Source organism: Zootoca vivipara, chromosome 6 (assembly GCF_963506605.1).
Source record: "Zootoca vivipara chromosome 6, rZooViv1.1, whole genome shotgun sequence".
NCBI classification, from domain to species: domain Eukaryota; kingdom Metazoa; phylum Chordata; class Lepidosauria; order Squamata; family Lacertidae; genus Zootoca; species Zootoca vivipara.
Window position 1 is genome coordinate 59286984 of NC_083281.1, and position 17180 is coordinate 59304163.

Sequence of the window (17180 nt, forward strand, 5' to 3'; positions counted from 1 at the left end):
TAAATATTAATTTTTGTATCATATAAACATTTGAACACATTATATCAAATTTAACCCCCCTTCCTCTGAACTCCGGGTCTCCCAGATTCACCAGCGAGTTCCATAAGTCATTCCAGTTTCAGACCATCAAATCAGTCAAAAAAGTTACACCCATTACAACCCCTCACCCCACTCCCACCCTGTCCCAGCCTACCCACCATTCTTCCTCACTCATCCCCTGGTATCTCCCCAATTCTTCAAATACTGTAGTACAAAACCATCCTGCAAAAATTCCCTTCTCCAGCCCTTTTCTCAGTTTTTAGTCCCTTTGTATTCTGACCCCAGTATGGATCCTGCCCTCCCTCTCTCACTGGGAGGACATTACTCAATTCTGGTTCTTCTTTGGTGACTCCTTGGATCAGGCAGATGTTCTGTTTCCCCCCCCCTCACTGGGGGAACTTTAAATTCCATTACACTGTCCAGGACTGGTGTCATTGTTTTTCTCCCAAGAAGCAGGCGTCTTGTAATTTTGTGACTGCTGTCACCATCTGCAGTGATCATGGAACGCAAGAAAGTAAAATCTCTCACTGCCTCCATTTCTTCTCCTTCTACTTGCCAGGAGATGATGGGACCAGTGGCCATGATCTTGGTTTTCTTGATGTTGAGCTTCAGACCATATTTTGCACTCTACTCTTTCACCCTCATTAAAAGGTTCTTTAATTCCTCCTCAAACTATAGTCCCCAGTATTCTTTGAAGGAAGCCATGTGATTTAAATGTACAGTGGTACCTCAGGTTACAGACACTTCAGGTTACAGACGCTTCAGGTTACAGATTCCGCTAACCCAGAAATAGTACTTCAGGTTAAGAACTTTACCTCAGCATGAGAACAGAAATTGCGGTGTGGCGATGCGGCGGCAGCGGGAGGCCCCATTAGCTAAAGTGGTGTCTCAGGTTAAGAACAGTTTCAGGTTAAGAATGGACCTCCAGAACGAATTAAGTTCTTAACCCAAAGTACCACTGTATGGTGAAGATCTTCCCAAAGTGTTGGGGGACAGAGGTGGGTCTGTCACGTGGCCTGGCCACTGTGCCCTCAAAGCTAGCCTGATGTCAGGTGTGGTGTAGGGTGCTGTCTTGTCACCGGTGCTGAAATAAGACGGAACTGCCAGTTCAGTTAGTTTCTCTCCTTGGAATAGGAGGGGTGCTAGATCTGGTTTTGCTTAGGCCTCAGCAATGTTTCCAGATGGCTCTCCTTTGTTGGAAGCAAAGGTTTAATAGGCAAAGTCACTGGTAACATGTAGGTACCTATGAGGAGCTACACAAGCAGGGCTTGAAGACACCAGTCCTCCCCTGTGGTAGAAGGGCCATAGTTCAACGGCAGAGCATCTGCTTTGTATCCAGAACGTCCCAGGTTCAATCCCTGGCATTTTCAGGTAGTCTATTACTACTGCTATTATTACCACTACTAGGAAGACTTCTTTTTTCAAAAAGCCCTTCGACCATAAGGTCCAAGGGCAGGTTATAGTAATATAAAAATACAACTTCAAAACCAGTTTAAAGTATTTCTCTTGTTGTCTGTGGGAAAACTCAGCAGCATAAGGTTGAGTTCAAGCATACCTTGTTAAATCTCAGGGAGATACTCAAGACTTTGCAGTATGCAGTTTTCTGAAGCTGGTGTAAAATCAACATTCGTCTCAGGGTTGGTTTGTTTTAAGAATAAGAAGTGCCTTGATTGACTTCAGTGATGGATTTGGCTCTGTTTGTCTACATATTTCACAAACAAATTCATAATCTTGCCTCCCTGCTCTTGTAGCTCATTTCATGCTCATCAAACCGCTGAAATGGCACTGCCATCCCAACCCCAGACACATTTGGGCTTGACTTCTAATGTATAATACTTTATTCAAAATGCTCATTTCAGCTTTTCTTCATGAGTCAGGAAGAGGGGCCTGTAGGTAATTATCAGCAGGCTGCCTTTGATTTATGGTGGGTTCATTCAGTTTGAAGATTCTGCCTCTCTCAAGATGTACAGTAAGCTCTCCTCATGTGGAAAAAACCTGCATTCAAGCGTGGCCTCAATAACCCAGAATGTATTATTCTGGTTTAATAAATCTGGATTAAATGTTACCTAATAATTAATTAAATTAAATAATAATTAAATGTTACCTCATGAGAAGAGAAGACTCCCTGGAAAAGACCCTGATGTTGGAAAAGATGGAGGGCACAAGGAGAAGGGGACTACAGAGGATGAGATGGCTGGACAATGTTCTCGAAGCTACCAACATGAGTCTGACCAAACTGTGGGAGGCAGTGGAAGACAGGAGTGCCTGGCGTGTTCTGGTCCATGGAGTTACGAAGAGTCGGACATGACTAAATGACTAAACAACAACAACAAATAATAATTTTGTGGTCTCAGCTGATTTGGGAGAATGACTAGATCACAACAACCTTCCAGACCCTCTTGGGTGCTAATATTGGCAGAGGGGTCTTCTTGATAGTTCCTCCTCCCTCAGAAGATCGGAAGGTGGCGGCTTGAGAAGGAGCCATTCTCTATGGCAGCTCCTAAATTGCAGAACTCCCTCCCCACAGAGGTGTGTCTGGCACTTTCTTTATACAGCTTTGGGTGAGTGCTGAAGACGCACCTCTTTTGACACCCAAGATGTATATTTTTGGGACCGTCTGACGTAGTCGAAACAAAATTTAAAAAATTCCTTCCAGTAGCACCTTAGAGATCAACTAAGTTTGTCATTGGTATGAGCTTTCGTGTGCATGCACACTTCTTCAGATACACTGAAACAGAAGTCACCAGACCCTTATGTATAGTGAGAGGGTGGGGAGGGGTATTACTCAGAAGGGTGGTGGGAATGGGTGATTGGCTGGTTGGTGTGGTAAACCTGTTGACAACTGTTAACAACTGCAATTGGTCTTACAGGAAAAAGCAAGGGGTGAGATGGCTAAAAATAGCTTTATCATGTATAATGAGGTAAGAATCCAATGTCTCTATTCAGACCAGGTCTCTCCGTGGTTTTAAGTTTGGTAATAAGTTGCAGTTCAGCAACTTCTCTTTCCAGTCTATTTCTGAAATTCTTTTGTAATAAGACAGCTACTTTGAGATCTTGTATTGAATGCCCTGGGAGATTGAAGTGTTCTCCTACTGGTTTCTCTGTTTTGTGATTCCTGATGTCAGATTTATGTCCATTTATCATTTGGCGTAGGGTTTGGCCTGTTTGTCCAATATAGAGAGTTGAAGGGCACTGTTGGCATTTGATGGCATACACAATGTTAGAAGATGAGCAATTAAATAGTCCTGAGATGGTATGTTGGATGTTGTTGGGGCCAGTAATGATGTTGTCCGGGTGTATGTGGCAGCAAAGTTGGCATCTGGGTTTATTGCAGGCTCTGGTACCAGTGTCCATGTTAAGTCTGGTGGTTGTATTATTGTGGGTGAGGAGTTGTTTAAGATTGGGTGGCTGTCTGCAGGCAATGAAAGGTCTTCCTCACAGAGCTTGAGAAAGAGAACTGTCATTGTCTAGGAGAGGTTGTAGATCTCTGATGATATGTTGTACTGTTTTAACTTGGGAGCTGTATGTGATTACTAGTGGTGTTCTGTTATTTTCTTTTTTGGGGTCTGTCAAAGTTCTCTCTGGGTATCAGTCTGGCTCTGTTGATCTGTTGTTTAACTTCATTGGGCGGATATTTTAGTTCTAAAAAAGTTTGCTGTAGATCTCTTAGGTGAGAGTCTCTGTCTGTAGAGTTGGAACAGATGCAGCTGTAACATAGCGCCTGGATATATACAATGGATTGTTTGGTATGTTTGGGATGGTAGCTAGAAGCATGTAGATATGTTTGTCAGTCAGTTGGTTTACGGTATAAGGTGGTGTCTATACGCCCATCCTGTATTTTTATAGTAGTGTCCAAAAAAATGTATTTCTTGCATAGATTGGTTCATTGTTATGTTGATAGTGGGGTGAAAGTCATTGAATGTCTAGTGGAAGGTGTCCAGGGTCTGTTGTCCAGGGTCATGTTTACTTGTATGCCACAAAATTGTGCCCAAAGTGGCTTGCAATGTTATCGAATAAACAAGAAGTATGACACTTCAAGAAACATATTGGAAACAATTGGATATAATATCATAAGGAAAAACAAAGAAAGCAGTTGTATGACATGATACAAGCAGTCTCACCTACTTTAACAGTGTAAACTAAACAGATGAGAGAATAACAACAACACAAAACATTGACTAGTAGTGTGGAATATATCACCATGCTCCACACAATACACCTGGATCCACACAACTAAGGATCCCAATTGGGGTGTTGCAAACACCCACACCTTGGCTCTTACCCTTGTTGTGGGCTGTCACACCACACTGTGGCCAATAACTTTCCTTCCACACTCTTCCACCAAGCAATAAACATTTGTCTAGACTGGGGGACATAAACAAGTTCTTTGGGTAGTGCCCTCACCCTCATCATGACTCCTGAAGTTAAAAACCCAAAGAAAAAAAGCCCCTTTGGTGTCACTCCTATGGGGCTGACCCACCAAGGTAGGCCCACCACCACTGCATAGCTGTCAAGTTTTCCCTTTTCTCACAAGGAAGCCTATTCAGCATAAGAGAATTTCCCCTAAAAAAGGGGATAACTTGACAGCTATTCACCAGCGACCTGTCATGCTGCCGTAGTCTGCCATATTGTTTCCTACTTATGTGAGTATTTACCAATATGAATACAGAGATAATACTTATTAAACACACAATCAAAATATACAGATTTACTTATTTCTGCAGTGAGGAATAGCTCAGCAATTAGCTCAGCAATTAGCTCCACTAAACTGTCAGTATCAATCACTTCAGTTTGGGGAAATTAGCTAAATGACTCTGACCATGACTAAATCAACATACAGTATGTGCAATATGCCCATAAAAAGAGGTGGAGGAAGGGCAAGTCCATAAAGCAGAAATGTGAAATAGGAAGGAAACTGGAGGGGCAAGGCAGGGGTACGGTTTAGGAGGAAACATATATCCAGCACAGCTCAGAGAGAGACCCTAGCCTAGTCTTTTCTTATCAGTCAGTTTCCAACAACAGATCTAAAACTCTCTCTCACACACACACTTAGACAGGAATTTACCCCTTATTAACATTTTTAACAGTGACTATTAAAAAAGTAAAACTTAACTCAGTTGTGTTGATAACACAAACATCCTGGTATTGGTACACCAATTAAAACAAGTATTGCAGGGGTAAATCCATGGTAGTGGTTCAATCCACAAGTGAAGTGAACCTCTAGCAGTTTCAAGTTTGTTCCAGTATCCCTTAAAGTCATTACAGAAAGTTCTGGGAGGCGGAAATGTTCCCCTGCTGGCTTTTGAATGTTTGGCCATTTATGATGTCAGATTTGTATACATTTGTCCTTTTGCTTAGAGACAAAAGGCTGCAAGTGTTCAACTGTGCATCATTGTTGGGTGTGAGCTCCCTCTTCTGTTGCATTCGGCAATAGCATTTCCCAGTTACAACTTTTCCTCCTTAGTTTCAACCTGCTTTTGATTATCTCCATCTTAAGGTTTTGAGTCAGTTTATAATAGCTTGTTCATATATCTATATCAACTGTGGGATGCCTTTGGTCCTCCAGATGTTGCTGAACTGCAATTCCCATCATCCTTGGCCATTGGCTACGCTTGCTGGGTGTGATGGGATATCTGAGGGCAAAAGGTTCCCCACATCTGATCACTATTGTTACTTATTAACCTATTACATTTACAACCCACCTTTCATCAAGGTGACATACATGGTTCTCCTCACAACAACAGGCTGAGAGACAGCGACTGGCCAAAGGTCACCCAGCAAGCTTCATGGCTGAGTGAGGATCTGAACCTGGGTTTTCTAAGTTCATTCTCTCCTTCCCTGTTTATATTTTCTACTTTTCTATTCGTCGTTTCTTGAATTTTGTGTGGGAACAGACAGACAGGGAATCAACACCCTATCTGCTACCCTATTTTTGCTAGAAAATCATTTTTCTGTGGCCAAGTCAGCATAGACATCACTCAGACAGGAGTGCAAACATGCAGGGAATGTGGGTTTGGGAGAGCACATCTTTGTTTGAGACTCTGTCCTGCCATGTGATGGCCAAAATCTTCCTGACGAAGTGCCTGTGGAAGGTGTTGAGGCGATGCTCCTGGTGGTTGTAAGTTGCTCATGATTCACTTCCATAAAGCAGCAAGCTCAACAAGCAAGCCTGGTAGACCTTCATCTTGATATTCAACGTTAGCACCACATTCTCCCATACACTTTTGGAGAGGCAAGCCATCACCGTAGCTGCCTTGCTCAGCATCAATGAAGAGGTTGCTGGTTATGGTGGAATCCAGGAAGGCAAAATTATCTACCACCTCAATCAAGTGATCACCAATACTGAGGCGTGAAGTGCTGGAGACCTCCTGACACAGGATGTTGGTCTTTGTCAGGCTGATGAGCAAAATGGTTGATGTAGAGCAGGCATCCCCAAACTGCAGCCCTCCAGATGTTTTGGCCTACAACTCCCATGGTCCCTAGCTAACAGGACCAGTGGTCGGGGAAGATGGGAATTGTAGTCCAAAACATCTGGAGGGCCAAGGTTTGGGGATGCCTGATGTAGAGCTTCCTCAAAGTGCACTGTCAAAATCAGCTGGTGTAGCTTTCACCACACTCTACATATACAGCATTGGGAGAAAACTTCACCTCTTGAATTTCTGCCAGCAATGATGGCAACCATTGGCCTGCCAAAGGGTGGGGTTTGGAATCAGCAACCCTAACCATCTGCTGCGCTTAGCTTCTTAGGAAATCAGTTGGTGCAGCATTGGATGGAAGCTTCAGGTCTTGACTTTCTGAGCCTTGTGTCGTTCTTAGGTAGACGGATGCCTGACACAAGGGATCTGTGCTGGGGCGGGGAAAACACGAGTTGCAACGCTGGCGCTCTCGCCACTCTGCACGTGCTCAGAAGCATTCTTGCTTTATATTACGTACAGTGACTATGAAACAAGTTGGGGACAGTGAAAGTGCTCAAAGGACTCAGTGCGCAAGCGCAAGCTCTGTCTCCCGCCCCATCTCTAGGTTAGGTCGTCTGATTGGCTGCCAACCCTTCTAGGGGCGGTCCCCGCCCTCCGACTACTTCTCCGGAGCTTAACCATGCGCCGCCACACCCCTTTCTTCTTTTTCCTTAATCTCGCGCTGCCCGGGGTGCCTCTGCGCATGCGCTTCCACAAACCCTTCACACTCTCTTTAGCCGTCTCGTCGCCGCCGCCGCCGGCGCGCTTGAATGACGTCACGCCATGGCCGCCTTGCTCCGACGCCGCCAGTAGAGGCCCTGTCTCGCGCCCTGCCGCTTCTGGGAGCCGCTTTCCCTCCCTCCTCGTCCCCTTCCCGTCCGGCCAGGTGAGGAGAGACGGGCCCGGCTTCCAGGCCCGGAAGTGGGCGGAGGGCCGTAAGGGAGCTGGGCTGAGGCGCCCTGGAATTGGGGGGGGGCGCCTCCCTCACCTCCTCCACTGCTCGCGCTCTGGGTCCTCGGAGGGCGGGGTGGTAGGCCTCTTCCTCAGCTCTGAACGGGGATGACGTCATTGGGAGGGGGAGGCTATGACTCCCCCCCCCATCCGAGGAGGGCTGGTTCAGGGTGGCGGGGTGTCAAGGGGTGACCTCCAGGGGATCCCACAAGGAGGCGGGAAAAGCGGGTGTCGGCGTTGCTCTGTGGGGATGAAGGTGGCTTCGAGCAGATGGGTAAGAGGGACGTTCCGTGTTAACAGTTGAAGCGGTCTGAGCATCAGGCAACCTAGCCCAGCCCTGTTCTGCCTGGAAGCATCTCTCTGAAGTTTGAAGCTGCTCCCTTGCTGCATGAGGTGGTTCGTACTGCCGGTAAAAGATGGGATTGCTACATCCAGATGATGTTGGGACTCCCACTCCTATTATCCCTGATCATTGATCATGTTGGCTGGGCCTGATGGGAGTTGAGAGCATCATGTTGGCTACCCTTGTTAATGTTAAGCTTCCTTAAGATGTGTTGGATCATTGACCCAGACACACGGCTGTTGTCATCTCAGCAGTTCTCCATGTTCCCAGGTACACGGAGGCCTTACTAGTGATCCTTTTGATGGAGATGCTGCGGATTTAACCTGTGACCTTTTGCAAGCAAAGTAGGTGGTCTGCAACTGAGCTGTTGATACTTCTGATAAGCCTGTGCAACCTACCTGCTGTCTTTTCTAACCAGAAATGAAATTGAGAGCTTCGATATGTGCTTTACCACAGAGTGATGGTGAAAATCTAAAACATGGGTAGCCAATGTGGTGTCTTCCAAATATTTTTTGGTTCCATTTTCTTTTAGCACCTGGCAACATAGCCAAATAGCAGGGATAATGAGACTTGTAGTTCACCAGCAATTGGGAGGGCACTACTGTATGTTTATTATCCCTTCCCTATAAGAGTTGCCTTATATTGAGTTGGTTGACTGCTCCACCAACCCCAGTCTCAGTCCTGTCATTTGCAGTTTCAAGCAGAGAAATCTCTCCTTGACATGAGATAATACATTGGATCTTCTGCATGCCTTCTGTTATGGCCTCTGGGTTTCATGATGGTGGTGGTAAATTGAGGAGGGTATAGTGAAAGGTTGATGGCTGCTCCTGCTTTGAAGGGTGTATTGGGACAGACTTAATCCCCAGTGAATGGAAAGCAAATTGTGATGACAAGTGCCAATGTGGGTTCCTCATTAGCTGGCTACAGCAGGCATCCCCAAACTGTGGCTGTCCAGATGTTTTGGCCTACAATTCCCATGATCCCTAGCTAACAGGACCAGTGGTCGGGGAAGATGGGAATTGTAGTCCAAAACATCCGGAGGGCCGAAGTTTGGGGATGTCTGGGCTGCAGGTTCTTTTCTGGATGAATTTGACAGGGGACAATGCTGCAGTTAGGGTATGTAAGGCAACAGCTGAGATGGGAAATGACTGAGTAGGTTGACACTGATTCTGCTGGGAGGCTTAAGAACATGGATTTGTTACAGGTAGGTAGTCGTGTTGGTCTGACATGGTCAAAACAAAAAATAATAAGAAAAATTCCTTCCAGTAGCACCTTAGAGACCAACTAAGTTTGTCTTTGGTATGAGCTTTTGTGTGCATGCACACTTCTTCAGATACCTGAAGAATATCTTCAGATATCTGAAGAAGTGTAAATGCACACGAAAGCTCATACCAATGACAAACTTAGTTGGTCTCTAAGGTGCTACTGGAAGGATTTTTTAAATTTTTTGTTTCAACATGGATTTGGTTACTGAAAAGAGTGGCAAAAGAGGGTGAGATGGAAGTATTAACTTACTGTATCTGTGGACAGCACAGGGACAGGAGGTGCTCTGAAGTTGCAAGTAAAAATTCAAAGGGGAGGTTTAACTGAAGTAAAGATTTGAGGATCATGCAAAGGATGCCTTATCAAGTTAAGTTTTGCATGAATGAACATGAAGTTATCATTGGTTTCTCATATGAAGGGAGAACACACATCCCCTGACTGCATAATGGTAGTGGCGCCCTTCCTTGTGGAACGGGGGGGCCCCCCTTCAGATGTCAAGGAGATAAAGAACTACATAACTTTTAGACGACATCTGAAGGAAGCCCTGTATCAGGAAGTTTTTAATGTTTGATGTTTTACTATGTTATATATATAATGTAAGCCACTCAGAGTGGCTGGGGAAACCCAGCCAGATGGGTGGGGTATAAATAATAAAATTATTGTTGTTATTATTTAATTAAATTAAGAAATTGGGTGTTGCTTTGTATGGATGGAAATATTGAAAGGCTTGAAGGATTGCTTGAAGTGAGGAAAGATAATACAATGGGGTCTTAATTTAAGATGCTAAAGCTCAAAATGTGATTTGTGTTAGGGAGCAGAAGGAAGTGTAAGTTCTGAAGAAGGGATAGGGTGTAGGAAAGACCTTCTTAGTCCCTTCTTAGCTGGTGAAGACTCTGCATGTATTCCTAAGTGGCCTGGTAGCTCCTGGATATCTCAAAGATAGGCTCTGTTAATAGGGAGTTCTTTGGTACCTTGGGAAGAATAACTAGGATTTGTTGTTGATGCTTAGCATTTTCAGAGTGCTTTCAGTCTTCAAATAGCCAATCTTGTCATCCTTATAAGAGGTTTAGAGGGTAAATTAGTATTATCAACATACTGCAGATAAGGAAAGAGGCTGATTCTGAGAGAGAATGGCTTGCCTACAGTGGCCTTGCAAGTGCATAGCAGAGGCAAAATTCAAAACTTTGCTCTCTTTCTGGGCCATTGCATTATATCACTTCACTTGTGGTTGCCAGTGGAGGAGGATCTTTTAAAAACTCCTGACAAGTTGTTAAGCATTGTAGATTAGTGAGATCTAAGTAAAGCCAATATAAATCATGTTTAACCACTCAACAGCCCTCTGCATTTTGAGGAAATGTGTTTTCAAAAGGTAGCATGCTCCTTCTAGGCTCTTAATGACACTTCCCATCTTAGCTTCATTTTCTCCTGGCATTGTGGTATAAGATCCCATTGTATTATGTGGATCTGTGTATAAGGAGCTGGTAAGTCTTATTGTTTTCAAGCACCTATGGCTAGAGCAGACATCCCCAAACTGCGGCCTTCCAGATGTTTTGGCCTACAACTCCCATGATCCCTAGCTAACAGGACCAGTGGTCGGGAAAGATGGGGATTGTAGTCCAAAACATCTGGAGGGCCGAAGTTTGGAGATGCCTGGGCTAGAGCAACAGACTTTGTAATAGATGCCCATTCATTACCGGGCTGTTAAGAACAGTACTGCTAAATGTGGGTTGTTGTTGTTGGTTGTTCTTTAAAGTATTTATTTGCTGGTTTTAAGCTTTAAACATCAGAAAACAGTTTATATAAAATGACCATAAATAAAAATAATCAAACGCAGCAGCAGAAAGAAAGTCAAAGCCAGAAAAAAAATTAATCACACTAACAGCACAGTCCTCTACAGGTCTGTACAAAAGTAAGTCCCATTGAGTTCAACAGGGTTTGCTCCTAGGTAAATTGGAATATGATTGCAACCTAAAATACACTAAAAGCATGGGTTTTAGTTCTGCTAAACAAATTACTTGCAATGCATAAGCGCCAATTGTATTTTGTCCCTGTAACTGGGCAGGAATAGAGTGGGTGTGACATTTGTCAAACAAAATACTCTGTGAACTGCAAACCCAGTATTATTTCAGTCCCTGATCACCAAAGCTCCATCTGGCATGAGACTAGATGTTGCTCACCCTTCCTCTCTAAACCATTTCATAGTCAGTACCATGGATAGGTAGCATTGGGTCGGCTTCACAATGATCAAACTACATTCTTAACAGTGGCCAAGTATTTTCCTTTTTTTATTCTACTTTTGTCCTATCCTTTGAACCTCAAGGCAGTATTCCTAGTTCTCCCCTCCCCGTGCTATTCTCCCCACAACCCTGTGAGGTAGGTTAAATTGAGATACATTAATCTGAGATAGGCTAGCCTAAGGTCTCCCAGTGAGCTTCATGGCTGAATGATGATTTAAACCTACATCTCCATGGCCCTAGTTAGCTACTAATCCCTACACCATACTTAAATTAGATGGAGGTTCTTCTGGAATTCCTTGTAAAAGTAACAGATCATGAATTGATTTTCTCAGAAAGAGCTTTGGTAATACTCATTATGTAATCAATATTATAACGGGATTTCCTTTATTCTTGGCCAGCACTGGGTAAAAAATCAAGGCACCTAGGAAGCACCTGGGAACATGCTGAAGGCCAGTTTCTAAAAAAGAATTGATGATTATTATGAAACAATTGAATGTGGCAAATACATATTTTAAATGTTTTTGGGGTCTTATTCATTGATCACTTAGCATTCCGTCTATTCCATGTTTAACCTTTAAAACAAACACTTCATGGTTAGCTTTTTCTGGAGTGAAAGGAAGATTTCCTTTCCCTAAATGTTATTCCCACAAACAGATTAAATTAAATGGCAGAAAAATGCTATTTCATCTGAGACCTAACTAGAGAAGCAAATTACCATCTTCAGGCAAAATTCCTTTGGGAATAGTAACACAGAGACAAAGGCTAAATCTTGTTCGCTTTAAAATCCCATGTTATTCACAACAGAGAGAAACATTTATCTTGTTAGACCTTTCAAAATCTTTGGTCATGAGCATAATAACATATGTCTGAAAATACTGGTTTTTAGCTCAGCCATTTATTTAGTTTCATTTGGCTTCTATGGCACAAGATTTTCATCCATTGTCCTCCATTCTCCGGGCTTGGTAATAGTTGTCTTTTATCCTGTGTTAGTAAGGATTGGCTGCAGTTGACATGGTATGGGGTTTCTTTTTAATGGGACAGAATTACACTTCAGATTAAAGTTAGCCGAGCCACATGACAAGGGAGGACACAAATACACACACTCTCCTTGATTGGGAGCCATTTGACTGAAGGAGGAAGAATGTCTTCCTAAACTCAAATATGTCCATCTGCTAATCCAGTGTTTCTCAACCAGTGTGCCTCCAGATGTTTTGGGACTACAACTCCCATCATCCCTAGCTAGCAAGACCAGTGGTCAGGAATGATGGGAGTTGTAGTCCCAAAACATCTGGAGGCACACTGGTTGAGAAACACTGTTCCATCAGTGAAGCCCTGTATGTAAACCAACTCAAGATCTTCCAACAGACTGACATGGTTGTTCACAGCTTGCTGCCCTGTTCATTCTTGTTTCTTATGCAATTCCCTTTCATCCAGTATTCAAAATTAGCCAGGCGCCAGGTACATTTTGCACCTGGCGGGTGGCGCTGTGGGTTAAACCAGGGCTTGCCGATCAGAAGGTCGGTGGTTCGAATCCCCTCGATGGGGCGAGCTCCCGTTGCTCGGTCCCAGCTCCTGCCAACCTAGCAGTTCAAAAGCACATCAAAGTGCAAGTAGATAAATAGGTAACGCTACAGCGGGAAGGTAAATGGCATTTCCGTACGCTGCTCTGGTTCGCCAGAAGTGGCTTTGTCATGCTGGCCACATGACCTGGAAGCTGTACACCGGCTCCCTCGGCCAATAACGTGAGATGAGCACCACAACCCCAGAGTTGGTCATGACTGGACCTAATGGTCAGGGGTCCCTTTACTTTTACCTTTTATCAGCCACTTGTGACCAAGTGAAGATGCCTGGTTGCCAGGATGGTGCATGCATCTGTACCATCTGAAGGTGCATTCCAGGGGATCATTGGCTCTTGACTGTTTTCACACACTAAGAATTCTGTAGAATTCTATCAGTTATATTTTATCTACAATTAACTTGCTTTTTGAATGTACTCAGCACAAGAAAAAATGGGCTATTTCAAAGATGTACATAATATTTTTAAGTGACTATCATTACAAAGCCTAAATATTACATATATATTACACAAACAGTGGTACCTCAACTCACGAACGACTCAACAACCGAATTTTTCGACTTACGAATGGGGGTAATGGCCGCGCACTTATGAATGTCTCAACATCCAAAAAAAACAGTGGCGGTTTTTTTTTACTTACGAATTTTTAGATAGGGTTGCTTCGACTTACGAATTTTTCCATTTCCAATGCATTTCTATGGGAAATCGCATTTCTAATGGCGTTTTTCGACTTACGAATTTTTTGACTTATGAAGGTGCCTTCGGAATGGATTAAATTCGTAAGTCGAGGCACCACTGTAGTATATTTATGTTTAAGGCGGAATATATGGAGCTGGCTCATGCTTAATCTTCCAGTATGCTTAATCCTCATGCTTAATCTTCCCGTCACTGTACCATTGGTTTTGTTTGTTTTTAAAAACTCAAAGTCAACCTATCTTTCCTGAAGGTTCAGTGCTTTAAGAAGACTCAGGATATCCATGTTCACCAGGGATGGCTAGCCTGTTGCCTTCTAGATATTTTGGACTCCCATTTACCATCAGAACCATCCAGCTTATTCAGTTGGCTGATAGGAGTTTTAGTTCAACATCATCTGGATAGCAAAAGGTTAGGTGTTCCTGCTGTTCATAACACACAGGTTTGGCAGTAACCAGCATCGTTGATTGGCTGTTGGCACTTAGATTGGAGTGTCATTTTCTATCCATTACAGCCTAGTAAGGAGGAAAGGGCAAAAACAATTGCATTCACATGTTCTCCCCCTTTCATAAAGACCTGCAAAATGTCTCTTAGGGTGTTCCTTCCTATCTGTCCTTTGACTTTTGAATTTTGTAAGACTAATTATGTCAGCGGAAGCATAAGGGGAAAGGGTTAGAAGGGCAGAAAACAACTAGGTGTTCTAGAATTTGGCAACAACCTCCAGGTTAACTACTACTGCACATATGTAAAGGGGCAGTGGATTCTAATTAACTCCAACTATCTGACTGTTTGTTTGATAACTCATCCCAGAACTTTAATTTCTTCCCACCCTGTAAGGTGAGATAAGAAAAGCAATACAATGAGAACTTCAGAGGAAAAGAGAGAAAAGTATGGTGCTGTTGAAACAGCAGTTGCAGGAAGCCTGACTGTCACTGCTTTGCCTTCAATATTGTTCTCTCACTTAGCTAATTCCTTAGCTAATTCTCAGATAATGGCAGAAGTGAAAGTCATGGCATTAAAATGTCAGCTTGGTCTTTCCATTGCTTGCTGTTCTCCATCATGCTTCTCACTCCAGTAGGCTGTTTGGGATCTACCAGTGGCTGATGTTGCACTCTTGTCTGCAGCCCGCAGCCCAAACCTGGGAATACCATCACTCATCCATCCCACAATTGTTGCCATTCTTGATTTTTGTTATATGCACCGTGGATGTACCCCTGTTCCTCCTCTTAGTGTAGCTGTGGCTGCTGCCTTAAGTCTTTAAAATTCATCTGCTCAGCCTTTTCTTGTTTAGCTGAAGAGTTTGGGGCATTAAGACCACCCACAATCCTGACAAGTGTTATAATGTTGCATCCAATTTGATACCACAAGAGTTCCTGATGAAGTGGATTTCTGTCACTTTAAGGTGCCACCTATCTTTAAGGTGCTACAAGATTCCCTATGATTTTGCTGCAACAGACTAAGACTGCTGTCCCAGAATTTTTACAGTCTAGGGGTTGTAATCTGTTCTAAGTCCTAGGGATAAAAATTCAAATGAGGACTGTGTGCATACCATTGTGTCATGAATTTACATGTCTACATTCTGAGTAAGTTTGAGAATTACACATCTATTGACCTCACATTAATTATCCTTGCATGTTTTGGGCTTTCAGAAAGCATGCTTTTTCTGCTGCCTGTGTTTAGATATGGTAGTGCTGGGGAGGAAGAAATTAGAGGAGAATAAAGGTAAGGCATGGAGAAAGAGGTTAGGTGTATTGTGCAGAGGACATGGGAAATAACTGGATATGTCCTTTTTAAGAGTTATGTTTGCAGAACACCTGGTGCTAGGTGCCTCCCCAACCCCAGGCAAGCTGCACACATTCTCCTCCATAAGAATCAGAAGCTTGTACTTGGTAAAATGCTGTGGGCCTCACCTTTCACATGCACCTACTCATGGTTCACAAATTACTGTCTTATATAGTCTTCTCTGTGTAACTGGGAGCAGATGAAATTCTGGTTTGAACACTTGCGTTCTTAATTGGTACTGTTAGGCAAGCAGGCTCAGTCTCTCAGCTTGTATTGTAAACTGAGGATTCATTTTTAAGGAGTATCTGCATCTGATAGCTGAGAAATGTAGGAATGCTTGAGGCTGAATGTTTACACATTATCCCATCCAGCTTTTTATTTTTCTCCATTACAGACTAGCAGGCTCTGATGGATGTTTCCAAAAGCCCTGAGCAAAACCCCCGCTCTCCCGACGAGAAGGAGGAGGAAGAGGACGAGGACCAGCTGCTGTCTGATGACGAAATCCTCAAAGAGAGTGGCTCAGATGAGGATGGAGAGGATGGACATGGCACAACTTTGGGGGAAGGCAAGGAAGATGCTGACAGAATATTGAGTCAGGAGGAGGAGGAGGAGGAAGAAGAAGAGAACCACTCAGGTGAAGAGGACTGCTTAAGTGAAACAAAGTCTCAGGACTCCGACAATAATGAGCAAAGCAGAGAGCTTAAGGGCTCTCTGTCTGTCAAGGAGGATGAGGAAGAACAGGCAAACGACTTAGGTGATGAAGCCTCCTCAGTCACTCGGGAACTAGACGAACATGAACTGGACTATGACGAGGAGGTTCCCGAGGAGCCAAGCACCGTTGCTGCTGACGATGAGACTGACAAGGCTGGGGGAGAGGAAGAGGAAGAGGAGGAGGAAGAGAAGGTAAATGAACCGCCTGAGGATGAGAAAAAATCTGGCACAAAGAGCGATGACGAAAGGGGTGGGCAGGAGCCTGTCAAGGAGAAGAAGAAAGAAGAAGACGGAGAAATTGATGATGGCGAGATTGATGTAAGTTCAGCTCCTTCCCACAATCTCAGGTTTTGCCCCCAGCCAGTGTCCCTGGAAACCAGGGTTTAAGACAGCATTCCCCCTCCCACTTCTGTTTCCTAGACCTCCTGCACATGCAAAAGGACCTCTTGTGGGCTGTTTTCATAGGTACATTTTCAGCTAGAGGAATCCTAGCATGTGTCTCACAGCACTATCATCATTGGAATCTTCAGATGCCATTCAATCTCATGTCAGGACATTCTGTCTAAGCACCCTCATTCAGAAAAAGAAAACCTAGGAACAAAGAGATGGAGAAGCAACTAGACAGAGCCCATGATCTTCTTTTGCAGAATCTTGGGAGGGAATGTAGTGTTGAGTTTCTTCCCCACATTCTCAGTGTATGCAGAGCTGCAGTAGCAGCAGGGGAGTTTCCCCTTTACTTAGGTTCATTCTCCTCCTGGTTCTCGGAAATAGTAAGGGACTGTCCACAACTTTGAGTTGGAGCACATGCTTGGTATGTAGGAAGTGTCAAGTTTGTCCCTTGCATATCTCCAGTTAGAAGACAGACAGACTAGGAAAGGGTTCCTTTTGATTGTGGTCTTAGGGAAGAACCCTTAGCCAGAGTAAATCCTCCTGGGCTAAATGGACCAGTGGTGTAACTCAGAATAAGGCAGCTTCATGTGTTAACAGGATACGCGGGTTTGCATCTCCATGTAGTCTAGTGGGGCCTGTCAGCTCAAGTGAATATGATTTGACAGTTTCCTTCTATCTGCTTATTGGTGGCAGGAAACTTGATTGCGGACTGTCTGAAGCATACGCATAGCCTGTGCCTG

General features: G+C 43.9%; 1 protein-coding gene across 3 annotated transcripts in view; it reads left to right on the plus strand.

The window, feature by feature from the left end:
* The first annotated feature begins 7202 nt into the window (after window positions 1-7202).
* ZC3H18 (zinc finger CCCH-type containing 18) overlaps window positions 7203-17180 on the plus strand; it is a 53501-nt gene continuing 43523 nt past the window's right edge. For all 3 annotated transcript variants that reach the window (XM_035117956.2, XM_035117957.2, XM_060276037.1), the window contains exons 1-2: window positions 7203-7380; window positions 15734-16368. In XM_035117956.2, the coding sequence (XP_034973847.2) occupies window positions 15748-16368 (621 nt within the window). In that variant the 5' untranslated portion in view covers window positions 7203-7380; window positions 15734-15747. The remainder of the gene's footprint in view (window positions 7381-15733; window positions 16369-17180) is intronic.